The sequence below is a fragment of the Hypomesus transpacificus genome, chromosome 22 (genome assembly GCF_021917145.1).
Source record: "Hypomesus transpacificus isolate Combined female chromosome 22, fHypTra1, whole genome shotgun sequence".
In the NCBI taxonomy this organism is placed as follows: domain Eukaryota; kingdom Metazoa; phylum Chordata; class Actinopteri; order Osmeriformes; family Osmeridae; genus Hypomesus; species Hypomesus transpacificus.
In genome coordinates, this window is record NC_061081.1 from 12,727,169 (window position 1) to 12,753,847 (window position 26,679).

Sequence of the window (26,679 nt, forward strand, 5' to 3'; positions counted from 1 at the left end):
ACAAATGTGTTGAGTGTGTGCGTGCTATGGAAACAGGGTCACATGATCTTGGAAAGCACGGTGACCCAGTTCCCTAAACAGCGAGTCATGCTAAAGTCGACAAACATGACTGTTATCAGTATGACCATAGAAAGGCAGCATTACAGCAGTAACAGTGATATAGTACTATACCAGGCTGTCACTCCAGCGGCCTGTCACCTGTCTGTCCGCACAGCGTGGCCGTGCTTCAGACGACACAACTATACACTTCTGTGCTCCGATTGGGCTGACAGGTCCGTACACACAAACACCTGAGGCTACTTCTTAACTTTGGAGTCATGAAAAACAATACGCCGGTGGCCATTTTGAAAAAAGAACCCACTAGTGGATAGGGATGTCACTGGAAGGCTGTGCAGACCAGGTGAGACTCTGCTGTGGTGAGGAGGAAGAGGAGGAGGGCTGTGCAGAGCAGGTGAGACTCTGCTGTGGTGAGGAGGAAGAGGAGGAGGGCTGTGCAGAGCAGGTGAGACTCTGCTGTGGTGAGGAGGAAGAGGAGGAGGGCTGTGCAGAGCAGGTGAGACTCTGCTGTGGTGAGGAGGAAGAGGAGGAGGGCTGTGCAGAGCAGGTGAGACTCTGCTGTGGTGAGGAGGAAGAGGAGGAGGAGGAAGAGGGGGGGGGGGGGGGGGGAGAGGAGGGGGAGGAAGAGGAGGCGTAGGGGCGTGAAGTCAGACTCACCCGCTGCAGCGTCACAGTGTACTGCTCCCACACTGTCTCCTCCATGACTGGGTTCTGCTGGGAGAGAGAGAGACACGGGCACGTCAACCAGCCAGGAGGGAAGAAGGTTCCAGACACACATTTCACTGGTACCTTGAAGCCCTGGTGAAACTGCTAAAACAATGGTCCCAATCCTGGTCCTTGTAGGACCCCCTGCCATGAGTGGGTGTGATGTTTCCCCTTTTTCCAACACACCTGGTTTAAATAAATAGGTTGTTAACACACTTCTGCTGAGTTGATAATGAACTATTCATCGGAAGCAGGTGTGTTGAGGCAGGGAAACATCTAGAAGATGCAGGGCAGGGGGTTCTGAGGACCAGGGTTGGAAAACTCTGAGCTAGACCAGTGTGGAAAGGGTTAGTGCCCTTGTGCTGCCCTCAGCATTTTTCCAACTTCTTTTAAAATAAGTTGGAAAAATGCTTAAAACCATAGACAGGTAACACACACACACACACACAAATGCATGCCGCTGTACAGCTTGCAATGATTCGCACCACTGAAAACACTCAGCTTAACTAACGGACTAGACATCTCACACACACACACACACACACACACACACACACACACAACCCCAACCTTTTGGCTTTGCTTATATGACTAGACTCTAGACAAGTCAGCTGTCTACTCACCCACTCCTCAAAAACTCAACCACAGTTCAACTTCCCTCACTTTTCCCAGAAACACACAGCATTGGTCTACCTGTCTCTCCACCAAACCACCTTCCTGTCTGTTTGCCTGCTTGCCTGCCTCTCCACCAAACCACCTTCCTGTCTGTCTGTCTGTCTGTCTGATGGCGAGACAGTCACTCACAAGCCCCTGCAGGATGCGGATGGCCTTCACAGTGTGGGCCCACTTCCTGTGCAGGTGGAGGACCGTCTTCATGTTCCTTCCTGTCCGTCTGTCTGTCTGCCCGTCTGTCTGTCCGCTCGTCTTGATCTGCTTCTCTCTCTCTGTCCGTCTCTCTCTACCTCCAGAGGTGCTCTGCTAGGCTGTGCTCCTCCAGCTCCTCCACTGCCCAGCCCCAGAGCCACCTCCTCCCTCCTGCCTGCATCTGCCTGCCTGCATCTGCCTGCCTGCATCTGCCTGCCTGCCTGCTGTTGACGTAAGAGGGATTCTGATGGCCTACATTCAGAGCAAATCCCACCGTCCAGAGACAGGGTAAACACACACACACAATCGCATAAACTCTACCTCGCATAAACAATCCCATACACAAACTGTCACACAATCGTGTGCACACAAACACACACACACTGGCGTGTACCCGCAAATGATTAAAGTACACTGAACATACCCCGTGCATAACAATAACACCGATAATCATGCTTGTTGTCACAAACGCTCTCGCTCTCTCTCTCTCACACACACAATGATGCGCCACTGAATGAAAATGGAACACACACAATAACACACACACTAACACACACAATATAATCACAAGTATTCATCCCACACAGATTAGTACACTAACTGAAAACCATCTGTTAACCAGGAATCTGTTGTATCAAACTATAAGGTGAACTCAGACACATGGATCCTAGACTAAGATGCTCAGCGTCAAACTGTTTGGCTAGGTTGACATCTTTACTGAGCATAAACCAATGTAAAAGCTTGGCTCTGTTGACTTCTCTTGGAAATCTTGTGGAAATGGGGGGCACCCAGGTTGCCAGATCTGACGTGAAACCCACATCTTGAGTGTCTGACAGAACAGATGAGAAGGAGTCAAGGGAAACTCCTGATAGAAAGGACCACACCCTTGACATGAGTCAACATGAGGGAACTGCATGTATCTAGTCTGTAGTGTGGTCTCAGTGTGTGCGTGGGCAGGGTGTCGGAAAAGCAATACTATTGACACTACCTGTGATTCAGTGAGGGTATTACCACATGGCCGTTGTGAAACACACCATAAAAGGAAATCTGTCAGGGAAATATTCAGGAAAACACACACACACTATTCAGGAGGATGGGATTAGGAAACCTCCCAACAGTGGCTGCTCCTCTCAGTCCAGCTTCTGTCCTCCTGAGACCTCCCTTCAGAAGCAGCTCCATCTCAAGAGCTTCAACACTGCTCATTAGTGGCACACGGCATACTGGTACTGGTGCTTTTTTTTGTTCTAAAACAACTACATGTGCCATGACACAGAAGACTCCCTCAACTCAAAAATGTGTCATTCTTATGTTCATGTCCCCTAAAACGTCTGACTACACTGATACCAAGTTTGCCACTAGATACGTGTTTTGACTTTGTGAGCAGATGAACGGTCTGCATTTACCAGACACAGCACAATGATAACATCCCAACTACAGTATTACATTGTAGCTGTGTGGAGTTGTAGTCCTGTGCTGTGTTCAACTGAAGTGTGGGTGTCGCTCAGTAGTAGAGCATTTCACTGAAGCGCTTTGAGGTCGCAGGTTGAAATCGCCCTCTGTCGTCGCTTTGGTTAAAAGCGTCTACTAAATGAATGCGTTGCTCTCCTGTCAGGGCATGGTCACATCTCAGGGATGAACAGTGGAAGTGCTGCTGCCCTCTGGTGGTGAAGCAAGTAACAGGATTACAGCTCTCCTCATTCATTCCCCTGAATGATACACCATCTGAAGTCGTGCCCTCTCTGGGAATTATGCAAGAATGTATTCACCATCACAGTTTCTTTGATGAAAACGAGTTTAAATTGTCAAAGGAATGGAACAGGCCGCCTATCCTCATGGGTCAGGCTTAGATGGAACACATCCTTTAATCTCAAATCAGTCACTGGCATGGACAAAATAGCATGCAGTTCTCTCTTCTCTTACACTTGCAGGCGCTTACACACGCAACGGGCAACAACCAAGTTGACAAACCGTAGACATAAAACCATGCAAGTACGCAATGGAAATCCACACTTTGTATGGTCATTAAGTGTGCCACGTGTTACACAGCATTTCTCAACATACTACCACACTTGTTGATGAAACATAAGATAATGCAGGACAACCGGGTCTAGATTTATCTACCAAACCATCCACTACTTGAAAATCTGCTCACCTCATGACCTTAAAACTACCCTGAATTAGTTGTAACAGTGCGCCCTCTAGTTGAAACAGAAAAAAGCTACAGGCAATTTAAAAAATGCCGTTTTACCTTTAGCAGACGGATATTAAAATTAGGCAGATAACGACAAGATTAGTAGCTACACGGTTAATTTAAAACAAGCGCCGTTAAGTCAGTTAAAAAAATGAATAATTTCTGCCTTTTGCGATTAACCGCGGCCATCCTCAGCCACAATCAAAACGCTCGACACATTTAGCAACATAAACGCCGAACACCCCAAACGGATGTTTAATTTGACTCAAAAAGCTGCCTACTAGCACAATAATAAGCCCACTATTATCGGATAAAGTGTAACAATAACTTAGAACTGAGGGACCCTCCAGTTTTGGTAGCAGGTGGATCAAACAGGCTTTCCATTCGGTCTCGTGACTTTTTTGAAACGTCTCTTTAGCGAATACACACCAAAACTAGACAGAGATTATAAAACACTTATATTTTACACTTTTGACCAAGTGAGTAGGCTACTCATATATAAAAATGATATCGACTACTTACTTTAAAATACTGAGTCTCATATCTGCTCAAAGAGAACAGTCTCCCTCCATTAACGGGCATCATGCACTGTCACAACGACGTAAAGGACTCGAAAACTAAATGACCGCTACTGCTGTGTCCGCAATACAGAACACATGGAGGCCGGTAACACGACTGAAAACTTGTCTTAAACAAGATTCGTTGTCGAATAACACTTTTCGGCATATTTTCCATAGTGAGCACGAGCGCCCCAGGCGACCACATTAAGCCACATGATGTACCAAATACAAAAACGAGGTTGAAACATTTTTTGATATTTTAACAAGATTATAAATCCCGTTTATAATAAAGCCACGTTTAACTCCTCATTTGAAATGTTGTCCATCAAAGAACGTTCGGTTCCCCCAAGACTCATGCCAAATGAGTCTCATCGACTGTTTTCAATGTTTAGAGAATAAATGCACCTCAGTTCCTATAACCAAGTTAATTTCAGTAACTGTCAAATCTGTGTGTAGTTAGATAGCTTGTTTACCTTTTTAAAATACCTCTATGTGTTCGCCACAACACACACAGTATCAGTTCTTAAGCACAATGAGATACCAAATGAGAGATAGTAGAGCAATCTCGGCCATTCCAATAGCACAATAAACATAACATCAACAGTCTTTCCAGGAACAGGGTTGGGCAAATGGGCAGCTCTAGAATAGTCTGTCCACATACAGCACAGCAAGAAGACTAGTCTTCCTGGTTCAAATGCTTAGTTATGGTGTGTGTGTGTGTGTGTAAGTATGTGCGTGTCTGTGAATTTGCACGGGGGGAAAAGGGAAAGGCAGTGTGTGGGATGTCTGTGTAGGGAGCAGTAGTGTTCAAACCAGGGCAAAGGACAAGGGCCTTGGACACATTGCCAGTAGCAAACATGAGCAAGTGGAGAAAGATAAGAGACAGACATTCCACACAGATTTACCCTATATCTATGACCGTACAAAAGCATGCATCCAAATAACTCAGTCTGCCTTTCCCATGGAGATCACTCCCATAAACCACCATGCTTAATTTAGCTGGGCTGTGACACCAGTCCAAGCCAACCAAACGCTGGCACTGCTGGGAAGCAGACCACACAGACAGCCCAGGGAAGGTGATGAAAGGAGCTGGAGAGGTACCCTCAGAATAGCAGAGTAGCTTGGTGCAGAGAGACGACCGAGGTAGAGGTGCTGGGCTTCTTTGGTCCAGTAGAATCTGTCCCAGGAACAGCTGGACCGGAACAGGTCGGTGTTGGACTGGTCTCTACTGGGCTGTTCACTACGGAAACAGGAAAACAACTGTTACATAGGAAATTTGGTCTGTATTGATACACTTAACCCAAAAAAACTTGGAACTGTGGTCAAAAACGACTTTTCATATAGCTTTGATGAAAACAGCAAATATAATGTGAAAAACAGAGATTGTTTGTGGTCAAAGGCAAAATGTCAATATTTCAGTTCAACCCAAAATCTGGTTCACTGGCAAAAAAGTAACACAGATATTACCTTTGCTTTGACCAGACCAACACTGACCCACACACAAAACAACGCAATACAACGCACACCACACACACACACGTGTAAATACACACACACTGAGAAACATTGGGCGAGATAGCAGTGTCTGAGTGAAGATGTAACAGCATTGTGCAACATATGCTTGGACTCAGAACAAGAATGAATTAAAAAAGCAGTTGACCCTGATGGGACCTGTGACCATATGACCAGCGTGTGGTGTGGCTTTCCAACTAACCCCCTTAGTCCCAGACCTATGCAGCTGCTGGAAAGCAGTGGACAGTCAGTCATCATCAGCGCCCAAATGACATTCATTTAGCAGATTTATATCCAGTGACATCCAGGAGTGGGGGAGGGGATTCGATCTAGAACCTTTTGATTTGCAGTAAAACTCTGTTCCACGGAACCATCCCCCTTTGTTCCATGTACAGTTAAACGACATGGCACAGTGAGTGATGATACAGTGGGTCAACTAAGGAGAGCTGGAGCAGAATGCCTGTGATATAATCTGCTGTGTTTACAGATACAGTAGGACTGCTCACAACTACAGTACAGCTTTACTATGACCTGCAGGCACTGTTAACACTGAGCTGAACCTCCTTCACTCTACAGTGAACATAGAGAATACCCAACAGCAAAGAACATTCTAAAGAACAATGAACCGTGAAAAACATTCTAGAGAACAATGAACAGCGAAGAATACTCTAAAGAATGTGGAACAATGATGAACAATACAGAATTTTAAGAACAGAGAAGAACAGTCTAAAGAACGCTGAACCGTGAGGAACATTCTAAAGCAAGGCATAGAACAGTATCAGGACAAACATTCCAATAAGAAATTTGGAATCGCTTCAAGCAGCAATGAGAACATCCATGAAATGTAGTTCTACAAAACCAAATGCAGTTCTGCAGATTCCAAGCACATGAAGGAACTAGTAGGTCATCGTTACTCACGCACGCACCCACCCACCTACACACACGTACCCACACACACACACTCACCCCGGCGGTCTCCACAGTTTCCTGCCCGGTGGCAGCAGCTCTCGTTTGTTGAGGGGGACCACCCCCATGGCCGCCTGCATGATTGTGATGAACTTCTTAAACTTCATCTTTAAGACTAATCCTATTCCTCCCCTTCATGCAGCTCAGTCCCTCACCCACTGGCTCTGCTCTAACACATCTCACTGTAACACATCTCACTGTAACACATCTCACTGTAACACATCTCACTGCCAGGCCCCGAGCTCTTTGATAAAACTCCAAGACATCTCCGAGCGCTCAGCTGTCTCCGTCACTGCTACACTCGCTCGCTCGCCACCGTCACACACTCATCTTCGGCGCGACCCCCTCTGGTCTGCCCACGACTACTACGGCACGGGCTCCGCCCCTCACTGCCCACCTGACTCCGCCCCCCTCTGAAGGATGTCCATTTGGTTTCCCCAAAGAGACAAAAAAAAAAAAAAAGGGAAACAACATCCACGTTGCGGTGGGCGGAGCCTCAAGGGGGAGGTGGGGGGGGGATCACTGTTACGTAACCCTGGGAGATCTCTGAACATTACACTAATGAAAACCCTGTTTCGGGTGCTGCTGCCGGCAGGATAATTGTGGTACTAAGTCCCAACAGATCATGCATCGCTCCCAGCCCTTCCTCCCATAATCCCCCCGCAGGTTTAGTATTCCTGTCCATTAACACCCAGGACCTCCCATTTACTACACTCGCACGCCTCTAATGTACCCTTTGCTACCCTCCCCAAACCCTCCTAGCATAACACAAACAAACTATTAAATAAACACACACACGGACGAACACATCAACACAAACACACACATGCTCGGGGGTTGTGTCTTTGTGTTCTGCATCACCAGCTGACCGCACGCGACCGTGGCCCGTGACAAACACACAAACACACAACGCCCAGCCGGCTGCCAGCCAATCACAGCACCCGCTAGGATTTATATTCCAGTGGCTTGAACGTCTGGATTACTGAGCTGGACTAGCCTTGGGAAGGGCAGACCTTCCTGCCAAAGAGCATGGCACCGAAATCCCTAAGAGCTCCAAGGACCCAAAAAAACAGTGAGTCTATAAATAACCACCGCTGTTTGGTTGTGGTTAGGTAACGAAAAAAACATGATGTTTAACAGCACTGCCCTGAACACGGACCAAGTCTGGGGGGCATGAGCGGGGTTGAGTAGCACAGGGAGGCGGCCTCACATGGACTCGCTCTCCACTGATCTGGTTATCCGCTGTACAGTAGAATCTTAAACCCTATATAGTTATTCCGTTCAGCAGATTAGCATGCGAGGCCTGGACCTATAGAATCAGACATTGTATAGGAGCCTCAGATAAACAAATTCAGGAGGAGGGACATGCACAGGCATCTGTGGAGAGGGGATGTCGGCACACGACGAGTACGACAACGCTAATCCTGTAACCTCTCTTACTCTTTGGAAGAGATCACCAGCTGGAGCCCTGTCACGGTACACAGCTACACACACGCACACACACACACACACACACACACATACCCTGTCATCAGACTAAACTCCCAAATATCAGAATATGTCTTGTACATACTTTAATCGCTGACTATTACATTAAACCGGTAAGCCAGCGGTAAACCCATCAGGACATTCGGAACCACCAAAAGAGGGTGAAGAAAATATTATTTTGTTTACTTCAAATACCATTCATCGAATCAAATCATTTCCCCCCGTACACATATTAAACCTGGGATACAGGAAACATTTTAGACACATCCCAGCACTGCAATATTTTGTGGAGGCATCAAAAACCTAATCCTTAATCTGTGATGGTCTGAGCCACCATGGTGGTTCTAGGGGGGGAAATGGTGTTTCAAATTCTGTTCTTTGCTCATAAAATATGAACTAAAATCCATATTCATGTCAAATCGGTATGAGGTACCCTGAGATCGAGGACACACAAACAAAAGCATCGTCTGAATAGAACATCACCTCCGAGTACATTTCTGTGTAACTCGAACTCTTAAGAAGCCCTAATGGGAAAGCCGGGGAGGGTAAGAGTGGTTATCCCTTGTTTGGTTGTCTTTAATGCCTTTACATAAGCAGAATGATGCCCTAGCCCTTGTCACTCCGCACGTGTTGCATTATCATTGCATTACTCCGCTGCCTACTACATTACGCAATACCATAAATTTGTCATTAGCGTGTTAAGACAGACGGAGCGACACACGCCACTGCGTGCGTGAGTGCACACGCGCAAATTTTAACATACGATGATCAACCTTTCCAAACTTTTTTTCAGAAGAAATTGTTTCAACCCTTCAAAAAAAGGGGCGAGGAGAACAGAGAAGCCTAGAGCAGAGTAGCTTTCAAGCTCTAGGCTAGAGTATAGTATTACTTACTAAGTACTCATCAATGATAAGGTTTTTTTTTTTAAAGCTTTTTACAACAACAACAAAAAACAACCTTTCCAAACTTTTTTTTGCACAGCTTCATCCTTATATGACATGAACGTTACATATATGAGTGTGTGAACATGTTTCACATGCATCTATGCGAGCATTTCATATGTACCAGGGGCAAATCTAGGTTCCCACTTTTGGGGGGGGCTAAGCCCCTAGATAAAACCTATTATTTTTCCTGTGACCCAGCAAAAATAGGGGGGTCTGGGGGCATGTTCCCTAGAATTTTATTTTGAAAATATCCTTTTAAATAGTGTCCTTTAGTGGGTTTTAGGAAGATAAATTAACACATTTTGATTTAAAATATGAAGAAAAATATATATTAATAATTAAAAAAATATATATAATTTTTTGGGGGGGCTAATGAAACGTTTGGGGGGGCTCCCAAATAGGGCTAGATACACCCATGATATTTACGTTTTCAGTAGTATGAATGCATGTGTGAACATTTCATATGTGAGCGTGTATGTGTTTCATATGTGTTTGTGTAAGGACAGTCGGAATTATTTCCTAAAAAGCCCCTAATACTCATTCAGTACGATCGCGCCTAAACCTACAGTACCACACACCTGTTCAGACCCCGATAAAGGCTCGCCCTGTCCTCGACCATACATTTACCGATGTGGTTGCATACGAAGCCAGGCATGCCCAACATTGATAACTAGACTAAAGCAGAGCGATAGACGCCGCCACACGATTGTGGCCCTCAGGGTACACCTACACTCGCATGTGTAGTTAGTTTCACTGAGGCCTACGCGGTTTGACCTGTCACACAAAACGAGAAACACACAACAATAGCTAAACAAATTGAGCAGAGTTGCTCAACCTGACCCCAAAACACTTAAATCGTGCCCTGCATGGTTGCCAACAGAAATAGCTTAGTAACTCACTCATGTTCAAACAAGACTGAATCCTTACTGTGAATAAACTGGATTGAAGCAACAAAAGCAACAGTGAACAACGTCCTCGGAACTTCTACGCGCAGACTTACAGAAAACGTAAAAACACACGGGCCCTTTGAATGGTAACTTAAATCTCACAATTCATTTCAGGAAATCCGACTTTTTAATAAAAGTCCGACTGAAACCAAACACAGTGAACGCTAACAATCGATTACCATAAAAGGCATAGAGTGAACATAGACCGTCTGTTAAATGACTACATGTAGTGACCACTCAAAAAAAGAATTTTTCAGGAATGCGTGATACGTACCAAGTGGAGGTCGAAGTTGGTAAGTTATTTGCGCCTACAAAGTAGGCTGCTTGAAAAATCCTCTTTAATCCGACTTTTCAATAATTCCACACCCGAGATAGTTGTAAACACAAGGGAAGTCTTTTCGCCAAGGCCTAGGATTTCCTGGTTCTAACAGGTAAAGGCGTGGTTTTGGAAAATGCAGGTGAGTCGTACCTACTGCACATCACGTGACCATAGAGAGAAAGAGGGGGGGGGGGTCAGTTTCGACCAACATGAGTCATTTATTGTTGTCAGTTGATTTGTTGAAAAATAAATACAATTCTTGTTAGATGGTTTTGGCACATCGAGAGTATGCTCGATAATATATTTTTTCATTTGATAATAGTTGGTCTATTGAAATGTGTGGATGCATGCGCTTTTTGAGATAACACTGGCATTAATGTGAGATTACACATTTTTTGTTTGGTTTGTCGTCCGTTTGCACATGTTTCTTGAATCATAATCCATCAGATTTGTATTGAAGAGTCAACTACTCTCATCTAGAAGCACATGTTATTTCGATATAAATAAAAAGCCTATGCTATATAGTCCTTCACGAGACGCAAACGGTAGGGTAGGCTATATTTCAATGACCAACTCCATCCACTGTAATTCCAATTTAAATAGTCGACCTGTTTGATTGGTTCAACCGGGCAAGACCCTAGTACAGTAGGCCTACATGGTACATCTGACTAAATCTAGCTAGTGTTGGTGGTGGGCCAATGATGATTCATGGTACATCTGACTAAATCTAGCTAGTGTTGGTGGTGGGCCAATGATGATTCCCTGACTTTATACCGTCGTCACAACGTTACTTATCATTTAGGCTACAAGCTTCTTTCATAAAATAAAGTGGATAATCAGCAATTGAATTAAATGTAAACTCAGTTACATAAACGGGATTAGTTTTTGTTTTCTGACTTGCTGTTTAAGATCTCTCTCTCTCTCTCTCTCTCTCTCTCTCTCTCTCTCTCTCTCTCTCTCTCTCTCTCTCTCTCTCTCTCTCTCTCTCTCTCTCTCTCTCTCTCTCTCTCACACACACACACACACACACACACACACACACACACACACACACACACACACACACACACACACACACACACACACACACACACACATATCCTGCAGGTAAATAAGAGCTCCAAAAATCTTACCACTGTGCACGTACCCCCCCTAGTGGTTAATTGAAAGCACAACAATGCTAAACTTGCATAATACCTTGCTTTGAAATAAGAACGATATGACTGGATTTATTCATTTTATTCAACACATACAATTAATTTATTTTTTAAATAGGCTACAACATTTAAATACAATTTACATACGGAGTTATATCAATAACGTATTTTTATGAGTTATTTCATTAAATAAATCAAATTACAAGGCAAATGGTGATTCCAGAAGGAAGTCAACTGTAATATTTTGTGCAACAAACCTTTACAATCTTAAACCAATTGATTGCATCATTTTCCAACTAAAAAGCTTGAACTTGTGAAATAACACACTTCTTCAATTTAGGCAGTAGAAATCTTCATCATTTCCGTCTCTCTAAGAAAGTTACTGATATGGTGAAATTCCACAGCAAGAAAAATGAAAAAATTTGACGTTTGAATTAAACACAAGACTACATAATGATATATACGATATTTACTGAAGGAAAAACAGAAACGTATCTAAAAAAGAAAAAGGAAATATATGTATCTATACAAAAAGATTATCAACCTGAATGTAAACCAAAACAAACGTTTTTATATTATGTTTCACACTTGATGAAATGAAATGCATCGATTTAATCTTTCAGGGATCCAGCCCTCTGAGATTTAAACATGGGTGTCACTTGATTAAAAAAAATCAACAACATGCAGTTTCTTAACTATGAAGAGAACGTTCCTCTCTGAATAAGTGTGATTGCAACAGAATAAACCTGAGGACTATCCCCATGTGAAGATTAGCAGCAAAGTGGACGGTAGCAGAAGAATGCTTCCCCATAGTGCAGGATGTGTTTAAATTGCCATTGTTTCAATAATGGCGTTTCTTGTGCAGTTCATGCGTGATAGGTTGAAGGTCATTTACGGGCGCTGGTAGAGGTGGTACAGATGATGTACTCCTCACTGTAACACAAGACGCAGAGAGGTCAGTGTGATGTCACAGTTGGCGATGGTGTCACAATGAAGCGGAAATCCCAAACGTAACTTATTTATATGACGCTTTGACGACTTGTTAGTTGCAAAATTATGACAAAGAAGTAACAAAATGGTGTCTGACATCACAGTTATGTTTAATTCAATTTGACCTTATTTTGGCCCTAGACAGTGGTGTAAAAGTAGGGGAACAGGGAATGAGAGAACCAGGGGGCCAGACACAGACACAGCTTTAGAAACAAAATTCAAATTCTATGGGCGGTGATGTCACACCTAGAAGAACTGTTAGTGAATGCAAACGATAACACAACAGCTGTGTTTGAATATTCTCCCTACTTCCTATACATATTAAAAGATTTGTTAGGTAGGCCTGGGTGGAGAACCCAACTCAAAAGCACGGTAAAACTAATCAGGTACTCAGATACATTATTCAATCAACTGAAGTATTATGGAGTCAGATGGCTAAGCGGTTAGGGAGTTGGGCTGTGAATCAGAAGGTCGTTGGTCCGATTCCCTGCCTTGGGCAAGGCACTTCACCCTACTTGCCTCGGGGAGAATGTTCCTGTACTTACTGTAAGTCGCTCTGGATAAGAGTGTCTGCTAAATGACTAAATGTAAATGTAATGTCATGTGTTAAAAAAATATTTATCTGAGAGGGAGCTACGTGGACACAGGGCCCTTATTCACTACAGATATAACACATACAACTCCACGAATCACATAGTTCAAAATACTTCACAATGAATCTCAAATGAGGGTCTGGACAGTATGGACCACCTACCGTCTGCCCATACTGTTGAGAGATACCCACCAGGTAGACGTCCAGGACAGAGTCCGGGGTGCTTCCTTGGCTGGGGGGGGCGGGGTCTGTGTCGTCCAGGGCAACAGTGGCGCTCGAGGCCCTGCGGTCGTCACTGCCGGAGAACACAAGGAGCTTGCGTGAAAACAGGAAATAAGGAGCCGCATCTTAAACAGGAGACGTACATGCTGTGTGTGTTTGGCTTGGCGGTTAAAGCTTTTGACAACTGATCAAGATGTGGCGGGTTTGAATACCCCCTCCCCTGCCTGTTTGTCAGTTTGGATTCAAGCGTCTGGGCTGTCGGAGGGCTGCATGGGGAGTACAGGAGGGCTGTGGGGAGTGTGTGCAGGGTATAGGAGGGTTGTGTGGGGGTATAGGAGGGCTGTGTGGGGGTATAGGAGGGCTGTGTGGGGGTATAGGAGGGCTGTGTGGGGGTATAGGAGGGCTGTGTGGGGGTATAGGAGGGCTGTGTGGGGGTATAGGAGGGCTGTGTGGGGGTATAGGAGGGCTGTGAGGGGGTATAGGAGGGCTGTGAGGGGGTATAGGAGGGCTGTGAGGGGGTATAGGAGGGCTGTGAGGGGGTATAGGAGGGCTGTGTGGGGGTATAGGAGGGCTGTGTGGGGGTATAGGAGGGCTGTGTGGGGGTATAGGAGTGCTGTGTGGGGGTATAGGAGGGCTGTGTGGGGGCTGTGTACCTGTTGTCAGGATCCTCCAGCAGGTCTTCCTTGCTGGAGCTGATTGTGCAGAAGGACACAGCCAGGCTCAATCCTCTAGGAGAGGGAACCAGGTCCGGCTGAATAGAGCTGCTCAAATCTAGCGGACGGAGCAGAGTGAGGAGCAGAGTGAGGAGCAGAGTGAGGAGCAGAGTGAGGAGCAGAGAGAGGAGCAGAGAGAGGAGCAGAGAGAGGAGCAGAGAGAGGAGCAGAGTGAGGAGCAGAGTGAGGAGCAGAGTGAGGAGCAGAGAGAGGAGCAGAGAGAGGAGCAGAGAGAGGAGCAGAGAGAGGAGCAGAGAGAGGAGCAGAGTGAGTGTAGGAAGTAAAAGCCCTAGGGGAAAGCTGTGGTGAAGTTAGGAAGAAGGGCGGATGTAACTGTGCTGCGATGTGAGCGTACATTGTCCGTCCAGACTCTCCATGCTCTGGGCCTTCTTCTCCTCCGTCCGCTCCTCCTTATGCGGGGACAGAACTTCCTGGGAGGCGGAGCGCAGTGGGTGGAGAGAACTCCTCTTCCTCCTAGAGGAGGCTCCTCTCAGAGCTGACAACCAATCAGCACCCGGGAGAAAGATGATGCGTGACAGGGAAAATGAGAGAGGGAAAGAGTGAGATCACTTGTTGAACGTAGTAGCTAGATGTTCCTCTCAGAGCTTGTACCATGAGTAAGTACCAGAGTGAGTGAGAGAGAAACAAACACAATAGTAAAAGTTGTAGCTAGATGGGTTATTTAGTCTCTTTGAGTGAACTTACGAGGCAGTTTCTTGAAGACAGTGGTTCCCATGAAATTCAGGAATCTGTCCGCATAGAAATTGGGCCTATGGACTGACACAGTGTCCTGAAACGACAAGAAAGTACAGATTTATGAAAAAAATGTAAATGTGTTTGTGGTAAACGCATACATGCACAATTACTTAGAACTGGGAACATACCCCATCGTGTACAAGGGACTTCCAGGAGTGCTCCACCTTCTTGATGAACCTGAAGAAACAGAAAAGCCCATTCCTTGACTCTGACGACCAAAATACCGTCAGGACTTTGCACTTCTGATGCTTGATCTTCTGCTGTCGTTTCTGTATACACTGTTTGTAGGTTATAAAAGGCATCTCCACAATGAATCATCCATCTTTGACAGGATGGGTATAGCTCAGTGGGAGAGTATAGACTGCAGATCTAGAGATCACAGGTTCAAATTCCCTCCTGTATGTCACTTTGGATAAAAGGGTCTGCTGAATGAATACATTTGGTTTTCAAAGGCCAACTGTCATTGAAGCTCTTACCTGTAGGACTGCAGGATGTCAATGATGCCTAAAAAGATGAGTAACTTCTCATCTTTGTGCTTAGCAGGGATTCCACCCATTCTGGAAAGACAAGAATGTGCTCATTTAATTGACATGGAATAGTTTATTATATAACTTAAGGCTGTACGTGTGTGTGTGTGTACGATGTGTGTGTGTGTCTTTGCTTTGTGTGCGTGCGTGTACGATGTGTGTGTGACTTTGCTTTGTGTGTGTGTGTGTCCGATGTGTGTGTGTGTCTTTGCTTTGTGTGCGTGCGTGTACGATGTGTGTGTGACTTTGCTTTGTGTGTGTGTGTGTCCGATGTGTGTGTTTGACTTTGCCTTGTGTGTGTGTGTGTGTGTACGATGTGTGTGTGTGACTTTGCTTAGTGTGTGTGCGTTCCCCTACGTGTCATCATCAGCCGCAGGCTCCGGAGCCTTGACGTTCCCCTGGATGGACTCCAGGGCCGTGGAGTACAGGACCTTCTGCCCCCCCAGGCGCCTGCTGTCCGCCCGGCTCCCTCGGTCACGGATCTTCTTGTCCAGAACGTGCACCCCCAGAAGGAGACTGTAGTCCATGATCTTGAAGCTCTCCAAGACCTGACCCCGTGACACAAGCGCAAAAGAACCACGATTTAGGATGGACGCCATCGTAGAATCACCAGGATTTGGGATCCATTCCATCCAGGATCCATTTGGAATGGACACTGTAGTAGCCGTTTCATCATGTCATTCTGATCATCAGTCGTCGTTTTGTTTATTATATTTGTTTTATGGGCACTAGAGGCATACCTCTCTCAGGTCGTTTAAGTTAGGCTGGTAATTGGACACAGGAGCGTGGCATTACTTACGTTTGTTTAACAAAAACTGATTAAACCTACATGCTAAGATGAAAGTGTTTGGAAAATGAACTTTTTTTGTCTGCGTACAACCTCTCTTGATGTTGTATCAGTGGCCTTTCATGGACTTATAATGTCATTTGAGTTGCAATTGTTCTGCTGGTCTACCTTGCAAGGGAACTGTCAAGCCTGGTGAACAGTCATAAACACTGACCTCACAACCTCTCCCTTGGAGAACCACCCAAAGTCCCAAAGTCCAGTAGGACTAAGCATCAGGACAGGATTAACAAAGTAAACCTGAGTGAACAGTTTATCCTCTTTAAACCAAACACTGATGTCATACAGTAACTCCCTCCAAACAAAGGGCCCTAACACATCCCACAGTTACCTAACACTCCCACCGCGAGCTTACGAACTGCTCAGAGATGGGGCTGTGGTTCTGCGTGCGACCGGTTCCTAAACCTGATAATATGAGTCAGGTGCTTTGTAAGGAGGGTAATCCTGACTAGCCAGGACCAATAAGGTCACTCAGAATAGCTGGCAGCGCTGGAACGCTGGAGCACTGTCCGTGTGTCACTCTTTAGGGGACATTTGATTTCAAAATGTTGGATGCAAAACAACAAAAAACATTACATTACATTTAGCAGACGCTCTTATCCAGAGCGACTTACAGTAGGTACAGGGACATTCCCCGAGGTAAGTAGGGTGAAGTGCCTTGCCCAAGGACACAACGTAATTTGACACAGCCAGGAATCGAACCAGCAACCTTCTGATTAACAGCCCCATTCCATAACCGCTTAGCCATCTGTTCAACCTCATCAGTTCTCTACACTAAACACAGATCCTTCCTTGACTCCGACCACCTGAATACTGTTAGAACTCTGCACTTCTGATCCTTGATCTTCTGTCTATGCGCGACATTTGTGCGTCGCTTTTGATGAAAAAGCGCCTACCTAAACGAATAGCATGTGGGACTATAAGTGAGTCTAACGAGCACCCACCCGGCAGTCCCTCTGCAGTGTCTTCATTAAGGCGTTGTAAGTATCGCCGTCAAAGTGCAGCCCCTCGTGCATCTCCTGGAAGTCCAAGTCTTTGAAGGTGGGGGAGGACTTGGTGCGTTCCTTGCGCGAGGCCCGTCGCTTGCAAGTCGAGCCTTTTAGGTCGTACTTGTAGTGCATCTTCATCTCTCGCGGCAACACGTTGTTCATGACCACCACGCGGATGTTGACGCCGGCACTTTGGATGCAGTACAAGCCGTAGAACTTCGGTAGCAGGGTCCGAGGGTTCTGGTTCAGGTTCTGGAATGGAGACATGTCATGAATGGGGACAGACATTCAGGAAACAACACCAAAACAGGGTTTAAACGGTAAAACGTGTATGCTTATGGGTGATCGGTATAGCTCAGTGGTAGAGCATTTTACTGCAGATCAAGAGGTTGCCGGTTCAAATACCCTCCTCTACTTCATGTCGGATGAAAGGAATGGTCATGAAAGAGCATGGGTTCAAGGGTCAAAGGTCAGGGAGACGCTCACCATGTAGTACCCTGGGAGGAGCTTCTGCAGAAACTCCGCCTCTTTATGCTGCACTGTCTTGATGATGAACTCGTCGTCGCTGGTGAGATAGAACCAGGAGCTACTAGCCCCGGGATTGGACAGCTCGATCAGAGGCTCGTTGCATATGGAGTACTGAGAAACGACAACAACAGACACATCAGTGTCTAAACAGCAGAGAATGCTGCGACAATCGCCGTTGTATCAGCATAGTGAACTGGATCACAGGATAAAATATACTTCTGAGCTTTCACATGTTTTTTTAATTGCAGTTTTACTGTTACTATATACTGCACTGTAAGTACTTTATGGGTCTGTGTTAGTTAGTATGCTGTACCATATGTGTACATGTCGTACATGTGTACATGTCATACATGTGTACATGTCATAGTTTGTAAGCTTGGAAGCACAGTGTGAATGTTTGTGAGGGTTTGCCTGTAAAGCCCATACTGTACCGCATAGTGTATGTCTGGGTTTGCCTGTACTGCCCATACTGTACCGCATAGTGTATGTGTGGGCTTGCCTGTACTGCCCATACTGTACCGCATAGTGTATGTCTGGGTTTGCCTGTACGGAGCCTGCTGCGCTCACCAGGTAGTCGTCTGCTTTGATTCCAAACAGCTCTCTGAAGTAGCGGAAGGCCAGGGGGGCGTAGGTCTTCAGTCGGAAGTCAGGGAAGTGGTGGGCGGGGGTGAGGTTGCTGCCCTCACTGAGAGCCCCCGGAGGAACACAGCACACAGAGACATCAGTGCTGCTGGTGCCACAACGATGACACACATCCACAAACCCACAAACGCTCTTTGATTCAATGAACACTCCCACCACCTCATTAATGGGGGATTGTGTCATGTATAATGGTAATGCTGTGCTGTTTACATTTGTTATGTCAGCTCCCCCACCCCTCTGAAAAAAACATTTTAGGGTCCCCTTCCCATTTAAAACCAATTATCTTCCTGTAGCAGGTTTTCACATATCCATGAACCCAAACACTCTTTGATTCAAGAAAGACTAGCACATGAATAGGGGATCCTTCTCAAACTTGTTATGTCAGTCTGCCCCCTCCGACTCCCCCTCTTTGGAAAATATGCAGCTTGTGAAAGAGAACTCTGAGACCTAGACGGACCTGGGCAGGAAGACGCTCTCCACCATGTAGAAGTCCTGCATGAGCACGTCTCGGTCCGGCTTGGAGGTCAGGTTGCCCACGGCGTACCCGATACCCAGCTGGATGGCTCCTTTCAGGGCAGCGGCTGTGGGCTGCAAACACACAAACACAACGCCTAACGTAAACCTCTCTCATCTTCATCTTCATCTCAATTCATCTCATTTGGATGAATTGTGGAATTCGGTAGAATCCAGTATTTGTTTAGTATGTTCTCCTCTTATGAGTTTGAATGCATTACAGTCACGGCCCACTCTCTGGGTGTGTTTTTTTATATCTAACTTTGTCAATCGGTCATACAGCACATTTAATAACAAAAAGTATCAACCAAAGTGCCCCACAGAACAAACAAAGCAGAAATAAGTGCATGAAGACACCTTACAGACTGCATCAGATTAGGCCTCAATCGGGTTACCACACAGTTGTCTTTATGTCACTATTGCATCATACTGATGACGCCATACTGTTAGGATGAAGCAACACTTTCATTGCGAGCTAGTTCCTCACAGCATCATAAGGTGGTGAATGTCTGACAACACACACACACACTCACACACATGCATGGTACACACACATACATGCATAAACACTAACCCACGTACATAAACACGTACACACACACTTACACATACATACTGGTACCTACACACACTTTTGTCCGTCTCTTCATAAACGGAGTGACTAAGTTCAGTTGAGTTCTGGATTTTAATAAGTATTTATCAATCTGCAGCTTGGAAGAGAAAACCAGACATCTGCCAATAAATGACACCACAACACCAGGCTTAGGTCTCAATGATGTCTCTCTCTGCTCTGAAGGCCGGAGGACCATCTTTTATAGGGCACAGGAATGTAAACATCGATAGTGACAGTAGGGCAGTAATGACGTTACAACAGTCTCAGAGAAAGAGATTCACAGCTCCCAACACATGACCACTCAGACTAGAGAGAACATAGTTGGCACTTTCCTTTTAGCCATGACAAGGAACATTTAGCCAGTACTTTCTCCTGATCCCGAACATCTATTAACCCTGACACAGACACAATCTACTCTTATTAATAGCAAGCTTACCTAAGAACATACTAACTAGTATCCAATGACTCGTTCTATTGATTAGTGAATAATGTAAGGACACAGGAAATCGCAATTTCTTCCACACAACCACCCTGCTCTTCTATGGCCCCTCTCTCTGGACCGCAGTGAAATCTCCTTATAGCCAGCCAGCGTGCCTTTGCTGTGGGTAAACACTGCCGCTGACCGTCCTAATCATGTTATCTGTGTCTCTAGCCCCTGTCACCCAATGCTCAGAGGCCGGCTAAGCTCAGTTACATAACGCTAACCACAGCCTCGCTTTAGGTTACGAAAAAAACCTGGTCGAATATTTCGATAAATCATAGTAATCCTTTGAGGATTTGCGGGAGGTCAATTCCACGTTAGGAACAGTGTTTCTGTGTTGGTTTTGAGCAGGTGAAGTTTAGTTTTGTAGCGTGTGCCACTACAAAAGATTTAAGGCTATTGTTCTCCTTACCTTTTTATGGTCTTTGGGGCCAGAGCTGCTGTGGGAGGCCCCATCTCCTCTCTCTGTGGCAGTAGTCGACATCTGTAGGAGGAAGTGGGGGAAAAAAAGAAAAGGTTTATTAAAGGGCAAACTTGCCCATCTTCCTTTTTTTTAAACACCCATTGACTCTATTTTACACATGGTCTCCGCCTGTCATTGTTTTCAATATACTTGTCCGTGCAGTTAGAATACAGGGGGAACTGGTGAGTTCCTATTCCTCATCACAGCACAGTCAAAACGACTTGTGTTTCAATTGAATAACTTTTAAAAAAAGAGTGTTCAGGTAACCACACTTTCACAGTAATATATGGTCACTTTTTGAATTCAGTTTCCGTACACGACACAGTCTTTCAATGGCAGTCTAGCCTACATGTATTCTAATCCTCCTCTTTAAAATGTTGTAGATAAAGAGCACGCAATCCTAGCAGTGTAAAAACACACAAAACACATAAAAAATACCCCCCTAGCACCCTAGCCAGCTTCTCCCATTTAAAACCTCCCATTCTATCCGGATGGCAAACCATATACACAGTACTGTTAATCAGCTCTACATCCTCTGCAACAATGCTACTCCACAGCTGCATCCCAGTCTATCTGTCTAGTGGGGGAAAAAATGGTTTATTTGTGTGTGTGTGGCTAAATGAATACAAAATATCAGATGTAAACGTGAAAGAAAGACGAGAGAGAGAGAGAGAGAGCACCGTACTCACCTCCAAGAGCGTGATGTGTGAGGAGCTTTGGAGGCTCCGGGCGACTATAGCTCCCCTCTCTGCTGACTGGAACCCCTCAGCACAACCCTTGATCCCAATTACCAGGGATTGAGAAACCAGTACGGGCTAAAAAACCCTCTGGGACATTCCAGTTGAAGGTTTCAAAGCTCTTTCCCTCTCTCTCTCCCTCTCTCTCTCTCTTACCTCTGCCCAAAAGAACAACAAACAAACAACAGGCTCAGGAAGGATGTTGCTGAGGTGAGGTGGGTATTATACTCATTGTGTAAAGGTTTATAAGGTTTATACCCCTTGTTAATTCCGAGGTAAATAATTCTGTTATTTTCCACTGATGGCAAAAATTAACCCAAATGAAATAATGAGAGTCAATGCAGAACAGTAAGCATTGAGTTTAAACTCTATTTTACCTGTGAGCTGAACTACATTAACAGTGAAGTGACCAGAGTTGGTTCAATGAGTTTCGAAGCAAGAATTGTGTTTATAGTGCGCTCTTCCTTGTTGAGGCCATCTCAGGAAGCTACAGATTAACAAAAGATTACAAAAAGATAAAAAAATAATAATTAGGAAACCAAGCAGTAAATAAATAGCATAAAAACACATTAAATAATGTAATAAATAATAATAAATAATGCAATAAATGGTAAGACTTCTTGTGAACATTTTATATATTTGAATATAAGTTTCATGTGAATTTGAGAGTTTTAAAAACAAAGGGTGAATTGAGGTAAATAAATGTTTCATTAGCGCTGTAAAGAAATCGGGGGGAAGGGGGGGGGGGGGGGGGGTGGAGTCTGCAGGTTTAGGTGTAAATTACCGTTACAGGTTGTCGAAATCTGAGAGAGACTAGACTTCCAATGCAAGTTCAAATTGTCTGAGCAGAGGAAAAAGCCCTTCTTTAATGTCGTCGACTGCCGTTAGTGTGTGTTTTTATTGGTTCAGGCACTGCATTCTGTTTTAAAAGTAACCGATTTATTTTTTTTACAAGTAGGCTATGATATGCTCACACGATCGAATATGAATATTAATTATTAATGTTACATTCAACAATGGCTCAAAGAAAAAGGTACAGTAGTGTTTACGCTTGGTGTGGAAGGAATGAGAGAGCTGAGGGCAGAGGTCATAATGTAAATCTCGAGATCACTAAAGCAAACACGCAAAGAATTCTGGTCCAGGATTAATGTCGGGAGACACTGACGTGAATAAAAGATTAAAACATCTTAAAATACACTCATATGCATACCTGTGGTAACATGGGACAACTTAAGGAGACACTGCGACTATTTGCAAGTCCTTTGGATAAATCGATTAGTGTCCATATTAGCCCTTCACTGAAATCATCAAGACAAAATGTCAGAAATCATATTTGATGGAGTCATTTCATAAGGATATGGTGCCATTTCCTGGTGAAAACGTGGTGCAACGTTTGCCCACATAAACACGAAATCATCCACGCCGTTTTTATTTACAGTGCAGGCTGGTAAACGATATCCCATGCAATAGTTGCAATAGATGTCCCAGTCTTTGTCTTTCTAATGATCTACACCTACTGCTTCTGTGATTGTTTATAGCCATAAAGTGTTAACAATGCGCAGAAAATAGTTTAAGTTTTATTTTTCATTTAGCCTATGTCAACTTCATGTTATAAGTTGCGGTCGTGTATGGTTCTTCTTATGGTGTGACGAGGAAGTACTTATAAGTTCGCCCTTTGATAAAGAAACCAACAGGCCATTTCATGTTATACATGCTGTACATCCCTATTACATTTTTAAAACCGATACCTAAGGCTACGATGAGAAATGTTTACAACATGTGAAATGACAGACAGAAAGCAAAACTAGTCAATATGCCTTAAGGCAGTAATGTGATGAGGCTGCTGTAGGTCGAAGGCAATATTATGACACGCACAAGTAAAAAAGTTTAGACAAGTCGCGTATGTATAAGTATCTCATTATTTCATGTAACACATTAACACCCTTACCTTCATAACTCCATAGCAGACGCTGGCACGTAGGAAAACCTGCGTTAAGCTTCTTATTAGATTGTGAGGTGGAGACTGTGTCACCGCAGCTACGACGCATCAGCATCCTCTACCTCTACTTCCGCGCCATTTCGCCTACTACAATGTCTCGATACCGGTAAACCTTATGTGCCTTCGTTGCCAAATGATGGGAGGTTAATATTTGTTTATATTGCGGTGCGCCTGACAGTAACGAACAGACACGTTCATGTCATTGACGAATTGTGTTGCTCAGAAGCTTATGATCATCAGTTATTGTAGATATGCTTATGGTGCAGTTGGTCGCATGTTTACATTTTACATTGACATTTCATTAATTCAGCAGAGGCTTTGGAACTAAAGACTGTCTCTGTGTCTCTCTTTATATCCATCTGTCTCACCCTCTCTGTCTCTCTCTCTCTCCTTTGTTTGACGTAGACCAAAGTTCCTTGTGTCCTATCAATCTTGTGAAGTATGTCTGGCTCCTGTAGATAAGAGTTTTTGTGTTCAAAGTTTTCATACACCCAACCTTTGCCCCATTTGGCTGGCAGAGGAGAAGGATGAAAAAAAAACAGTTAGAAGCTGAGGATAGCCAGGTTTCTCAGGCAAAGGTGACAGGAAGAGCCGTTGGTAGCTTGTCTTGTTCCATCTTGATGAATCTGTTTATTTGGGTGCTGGGGGATTGACAAGGAAATGCTTTACAAGGGTTTCTAAAAATAACATTTCCCACAGAGCCACAACACTTGCAGATAAATCTGACACACAACTATGTTTTTATAAACCCTTCACCAGGATGAGGAAAAAGCATTTCCTACCATGGATGATCTACTGTATCGTTATAGACATCTATGCTGCCACCAAAGGTTGCATGGTTTTGTTAGGAGAGGATAGAGAGTTACTATTGACACAGCTGCTCTTTACAACAGCCCAATCAGAACACCCGCCCCCCCCTTACTGCAAACCGACCAATAAGAATGTGACATCCCTCTGAACAGACCAATCAGAATGCCCCCCCAGACCTGGCAGGGGGTCTTCGGCCCCTGATGTGAGACACCTGCAACAAACAAACACAGAGATGAACAGCGGTCTTGTGATGGAACTCAGAAGTATTTTCCTTGTATACCCTCCAGGATATCTTGTTATCCAAACATAGTTAGTGAAAAACTATGTTTAGTGTGACTAAAATGTAAGCCTTTATCTTTTAAGGATTTCAACTGTCTCATCAGCATTCAGAAAAATCTAATGTCTAACAGATTTGTTAATGTTACAGTTTAGTTTAGCCAGTCGTTTTATATCACTTGCATAGATTGACTTTGCAGCTTCTAGTGTGTCTGAGGAGGGGTATAGCTCAGTGGCAGAGCATTTGACTACAGAAATATGATCTCAGTTTCGAATCCAATGTTTGCTTCCTTGGATAAAAGCATCTGCAAGAAGAAAATAAATTGGAAGAAGAAGGGAGAAGTTATTCCTGTTTTTATTATTACGTATGATACCTGCTGTTCCAGGTCCATGATGTGCTGCAGGTTCCTGTCAATCATCACGTCCTGGTTCCTCACCTCCAAGGCCAGATCAGCCAGCCTGCCTGACTGAGTCTCCAGAATGACCTGCTCAGTCAAGTACACATAGTTATTTAGCACACACACATGTATATATACACATAGGGCTGTTATCTTTGATACTTGTTTTTTTTCTTTCTCTCCTGCATTGGTGTCAGTAAAAAAAAAAGTTACATTTAGATTCTAAGTTTGGTTGTGTCAATATTTAGTCTGTTCACTTCATAATTACTATTGTATAACATTTAGAATTGTTTAACCTTCTTACTTATGCCTAAGACTTTAGCACATTATGTTATATATAAACAGTCAAATTACTTGGAATCGAATATAAAAGAACAGAGAGCCTAATATTTCTTCATATCACTTTGAATAAAAGCGTCTATTAAATGAATACATTATTATTATCATACTCATTGTGAATATCAGCTTACCTTTAGTAGACTCATGTCGACTAGAGAGTCAGCCGCTGATACCGGCTCCGCTGCGTTCTTCACCCTCTCCAGGACCCTGCTCACCCTAAGCTCCAGGCCCCTCCGCTCAGCCTCTCTAGCCCCCAGTTCCAGCTGCAGATCCCGGGTCGCTCTCTCCAGCCGGTCCCCCTGTGCTTTCAGGACCTGGAGGTCTGCCCTCACTCGCCGGTGGGTCCTACCCGCTTGAACCCCCAGCTCACGCAGCCTCTCCACGTCCTGCTCGGTCCCCTCCAGCTCCCCTGTGACCTGCTCCACGTGCTTCTCTACGTAGCCCCGGCTCTCCTGGAGCCCCTGCAGGAGGTGAACAAGCCCTGCAGAGAGCACCTTCAGCTGGGGCAGAGGGACTTGGCCACCACCCCGTTCCCTGGAGCCAGGGCTGGACTGTGGTGGGACTTGCTGTGCCAGACAGAGGCCCACCACCCAGACGATCAGCTGAAGCACCCTGCTCACCTTCATCACCCGCTGAGGGGAGTCCTGGTTAGCAGACTGTCTCTGTTTATATACCTGGAGTTTTGGATGGAGGAGGAAGCTGGCTTGATCCCAACCGGGTGAGAGAGACTGATATTTCCAGAACTCTGGAGCTAAAAACCTCACAATCTAGGTGAAAGGTATCTTCAACTCTTGCCTGGAATGTTCCGGTGAGTGGCCTGGTTCTGTCCTGGAAGGTTCCACTCAGTTTCCTCACAGTATCCTGCTAGTATCCCAGTGGTGCTTCCGATCTGTCCTCTGAAGGCTGTGAGATGACACTGGTGAGGGTTAGACGGATGACAGGAAGATGGAGAGGGAGGGGGCTATATGAAGAAGAAAAAAACTGGGGGAGTTTCCATACTGACGTTTTCCAGCCCCCTATACTTCAGGACACATTTCATTTTAGTCATATGATCTAAATTAGTGACTGTATCTCTCAACAAGATGAGGTGTGGCTTCTAGAATGTCAATACGTGTTTAATGAGCTACATTCAGAGTCAACTTCCAGGCTTCAAGTAAAAATGCTAATATCTGTTTGAAATCTATACTGTTATTCACTCAAACAAGGAATAAGCATCTTAATTGTTAAAAATACTTTTTTTTTTATTATGAATTGTATCTTGCCTTTCAAAGTAAGTTAGGGAAGACATCTACTGGTTATCTGTGGAATTGCAAGGTGCCATAAATATTATTTTTCTTTATGATTTTGAAAGATATTCACAGCTCAGTGAAAAGTGAGTGACACATGTTCAACACCATTTAAGAAATATGACTCAAAAACAACAAATGGAAAAAATGGACGCTGAAATCGTTTGCTGCAAAGTGTCTCTTTGGAACGAAGGTCAAAAAAGATTTTTTATATATGAGTGTTATACAAAATAAGGCCAACTCTCAATCAG

At 44.6% G+C, this 26,679-nt stretch overlaps 3 protein-coding genes across 11 annotated transcripts in view; all 3 read right to left on the minus strand.

Moving 5' to 3' along the window:
* tjp2a (tight junction protein 2a (zona occludens 2)) overlaps positions 1 to 10,674 on the minus strand; it is a 22,162-nt gene extending 11,488 nt beyond the window's left edge. Inside the window, exons 1-3 of one of the 6 annotated variants that reach the window (XM_047044555.1) lie at positions 10,509 to 10,674; positions 5,479 to 5,617; positions 715 to 768 (exon numbers count right to left, since the gene is read on the minus strand). In XM_047044555.1, coding sequence (XP_046900511.1) covers positions 715 to 759 — 45 coding nt within the window. In that variant the 5' untranslated portion in view covers positions 760 to 768; positions 5,479 to 5,617; positions 10,509 to 10,674. Of the gene's footprint in view, positions 1 to 714; positions 772 to 1,566; positions 1,740 to 4,339; positions 4,498 to 5,478; positions 5,618 to 6,855; positions 6,989 to 10,508 lie in introns of those variants that run through there. The other 5 variants (XM_047044554.1, XM_047044556.1, XM_047044553.1 and 2 more) reach the window with 5 other exon arrangements.
* A 1,109-nt stretch (positions 10,675 to 11,783) lies between these two features.
* On the minus strand, positions 11,784 to 23,416 carry pip5k1ba (phosphatidylinositol-4-phosphate 5-kinase, type I, beta a). Of its 3 annotated transcripts, none has more exons than XM_047044558.1 (16): positions 23,269 to 23,416; positions 21,698 to 21,807; positions 21,273 to 21,478; positions 20,533 to 20,604; positions 18,971 to 19,101; positions 18,439 to 18,556; positions 17,830 to 17,982; positions 17,299 to 17,595; positions 15,868 to 16,058; positions 15,460 to 15,540; positions 15,112 to 15,160; positions 14,933 to 15,017; positions 14,583 to 14,723; positions 14,168 to 14,285; positions 13,455 to 13,587; positions 11,784 to 12,643 (listed from the first exon to the last, which is right to left on the minus strand). In XM_047044558.1, exons 4-16 carry the CDS (start codon positions 20,602 to 20,604, stop codon positions 12,641 to 12,643), a joined length of 1,572 nt encoding a protein of 523 aa, XP_046900514.1. In that variant the 5' UTR covers positions 21,273 to 21,478; positions 21,698 to 21,807; positions 23,269 to 23,416; the 3' UTR covers positions 11,784 to 12,640. The 3 variants fall into 3 exon arrangements, with proteins under 3 accessions (XP_046900514.1, XP_046900515.1, XP_046900516.1); XM_047044559.1 differs by lacking the exon at positions 23,269 to 23,416 and adding an exon at positions 22,531 to 22,738; XM_047044560.1 differs by having other exon boundaries at positions 11,786 to 12,643; positions 13,485 to 13,587; positions 23,269 to 23,415.
* Positions 23,417 to 23,543: 127 nt separating this feature from the next.
* Positions 23,544 to 25,806, minus strand: LOC124483954. Of its 2 annotated transcripts, XR_006957933.1 has the most exons (4): positions 25,274 to 25,806; positions 24,780 to 24,890; positions 24,102 to 24,340; positions 23,547 to 23,960 (listed from the first exon to the last, which is right to left on the minus strand). XR_006957933.1 is itself a non-coding variant. In XM_047044561.1 (3 exons), exons 1-3 carry the CDS (start codon positions 25,766 to 25,768, stop codon positions 24,287 to 24,289), a joined length of 660 nt encoding a protein of 219 aa, XP_046900517.1. In that variant the 5' UTR covers positions 25,769 to 25,806; the 3' UTR covers positions 23,544 to 24,286. The 2 variants fall into 2 exon arrangements, 1 of the variants encoding a protein (XP_046900517.1); XM_047044561.1 differs by having other exon boundaries at positions 23,544 to 24,340.
* Between the last annotated feature and the right edge of the window lie 873 nt (positions 25,807 to 26,679).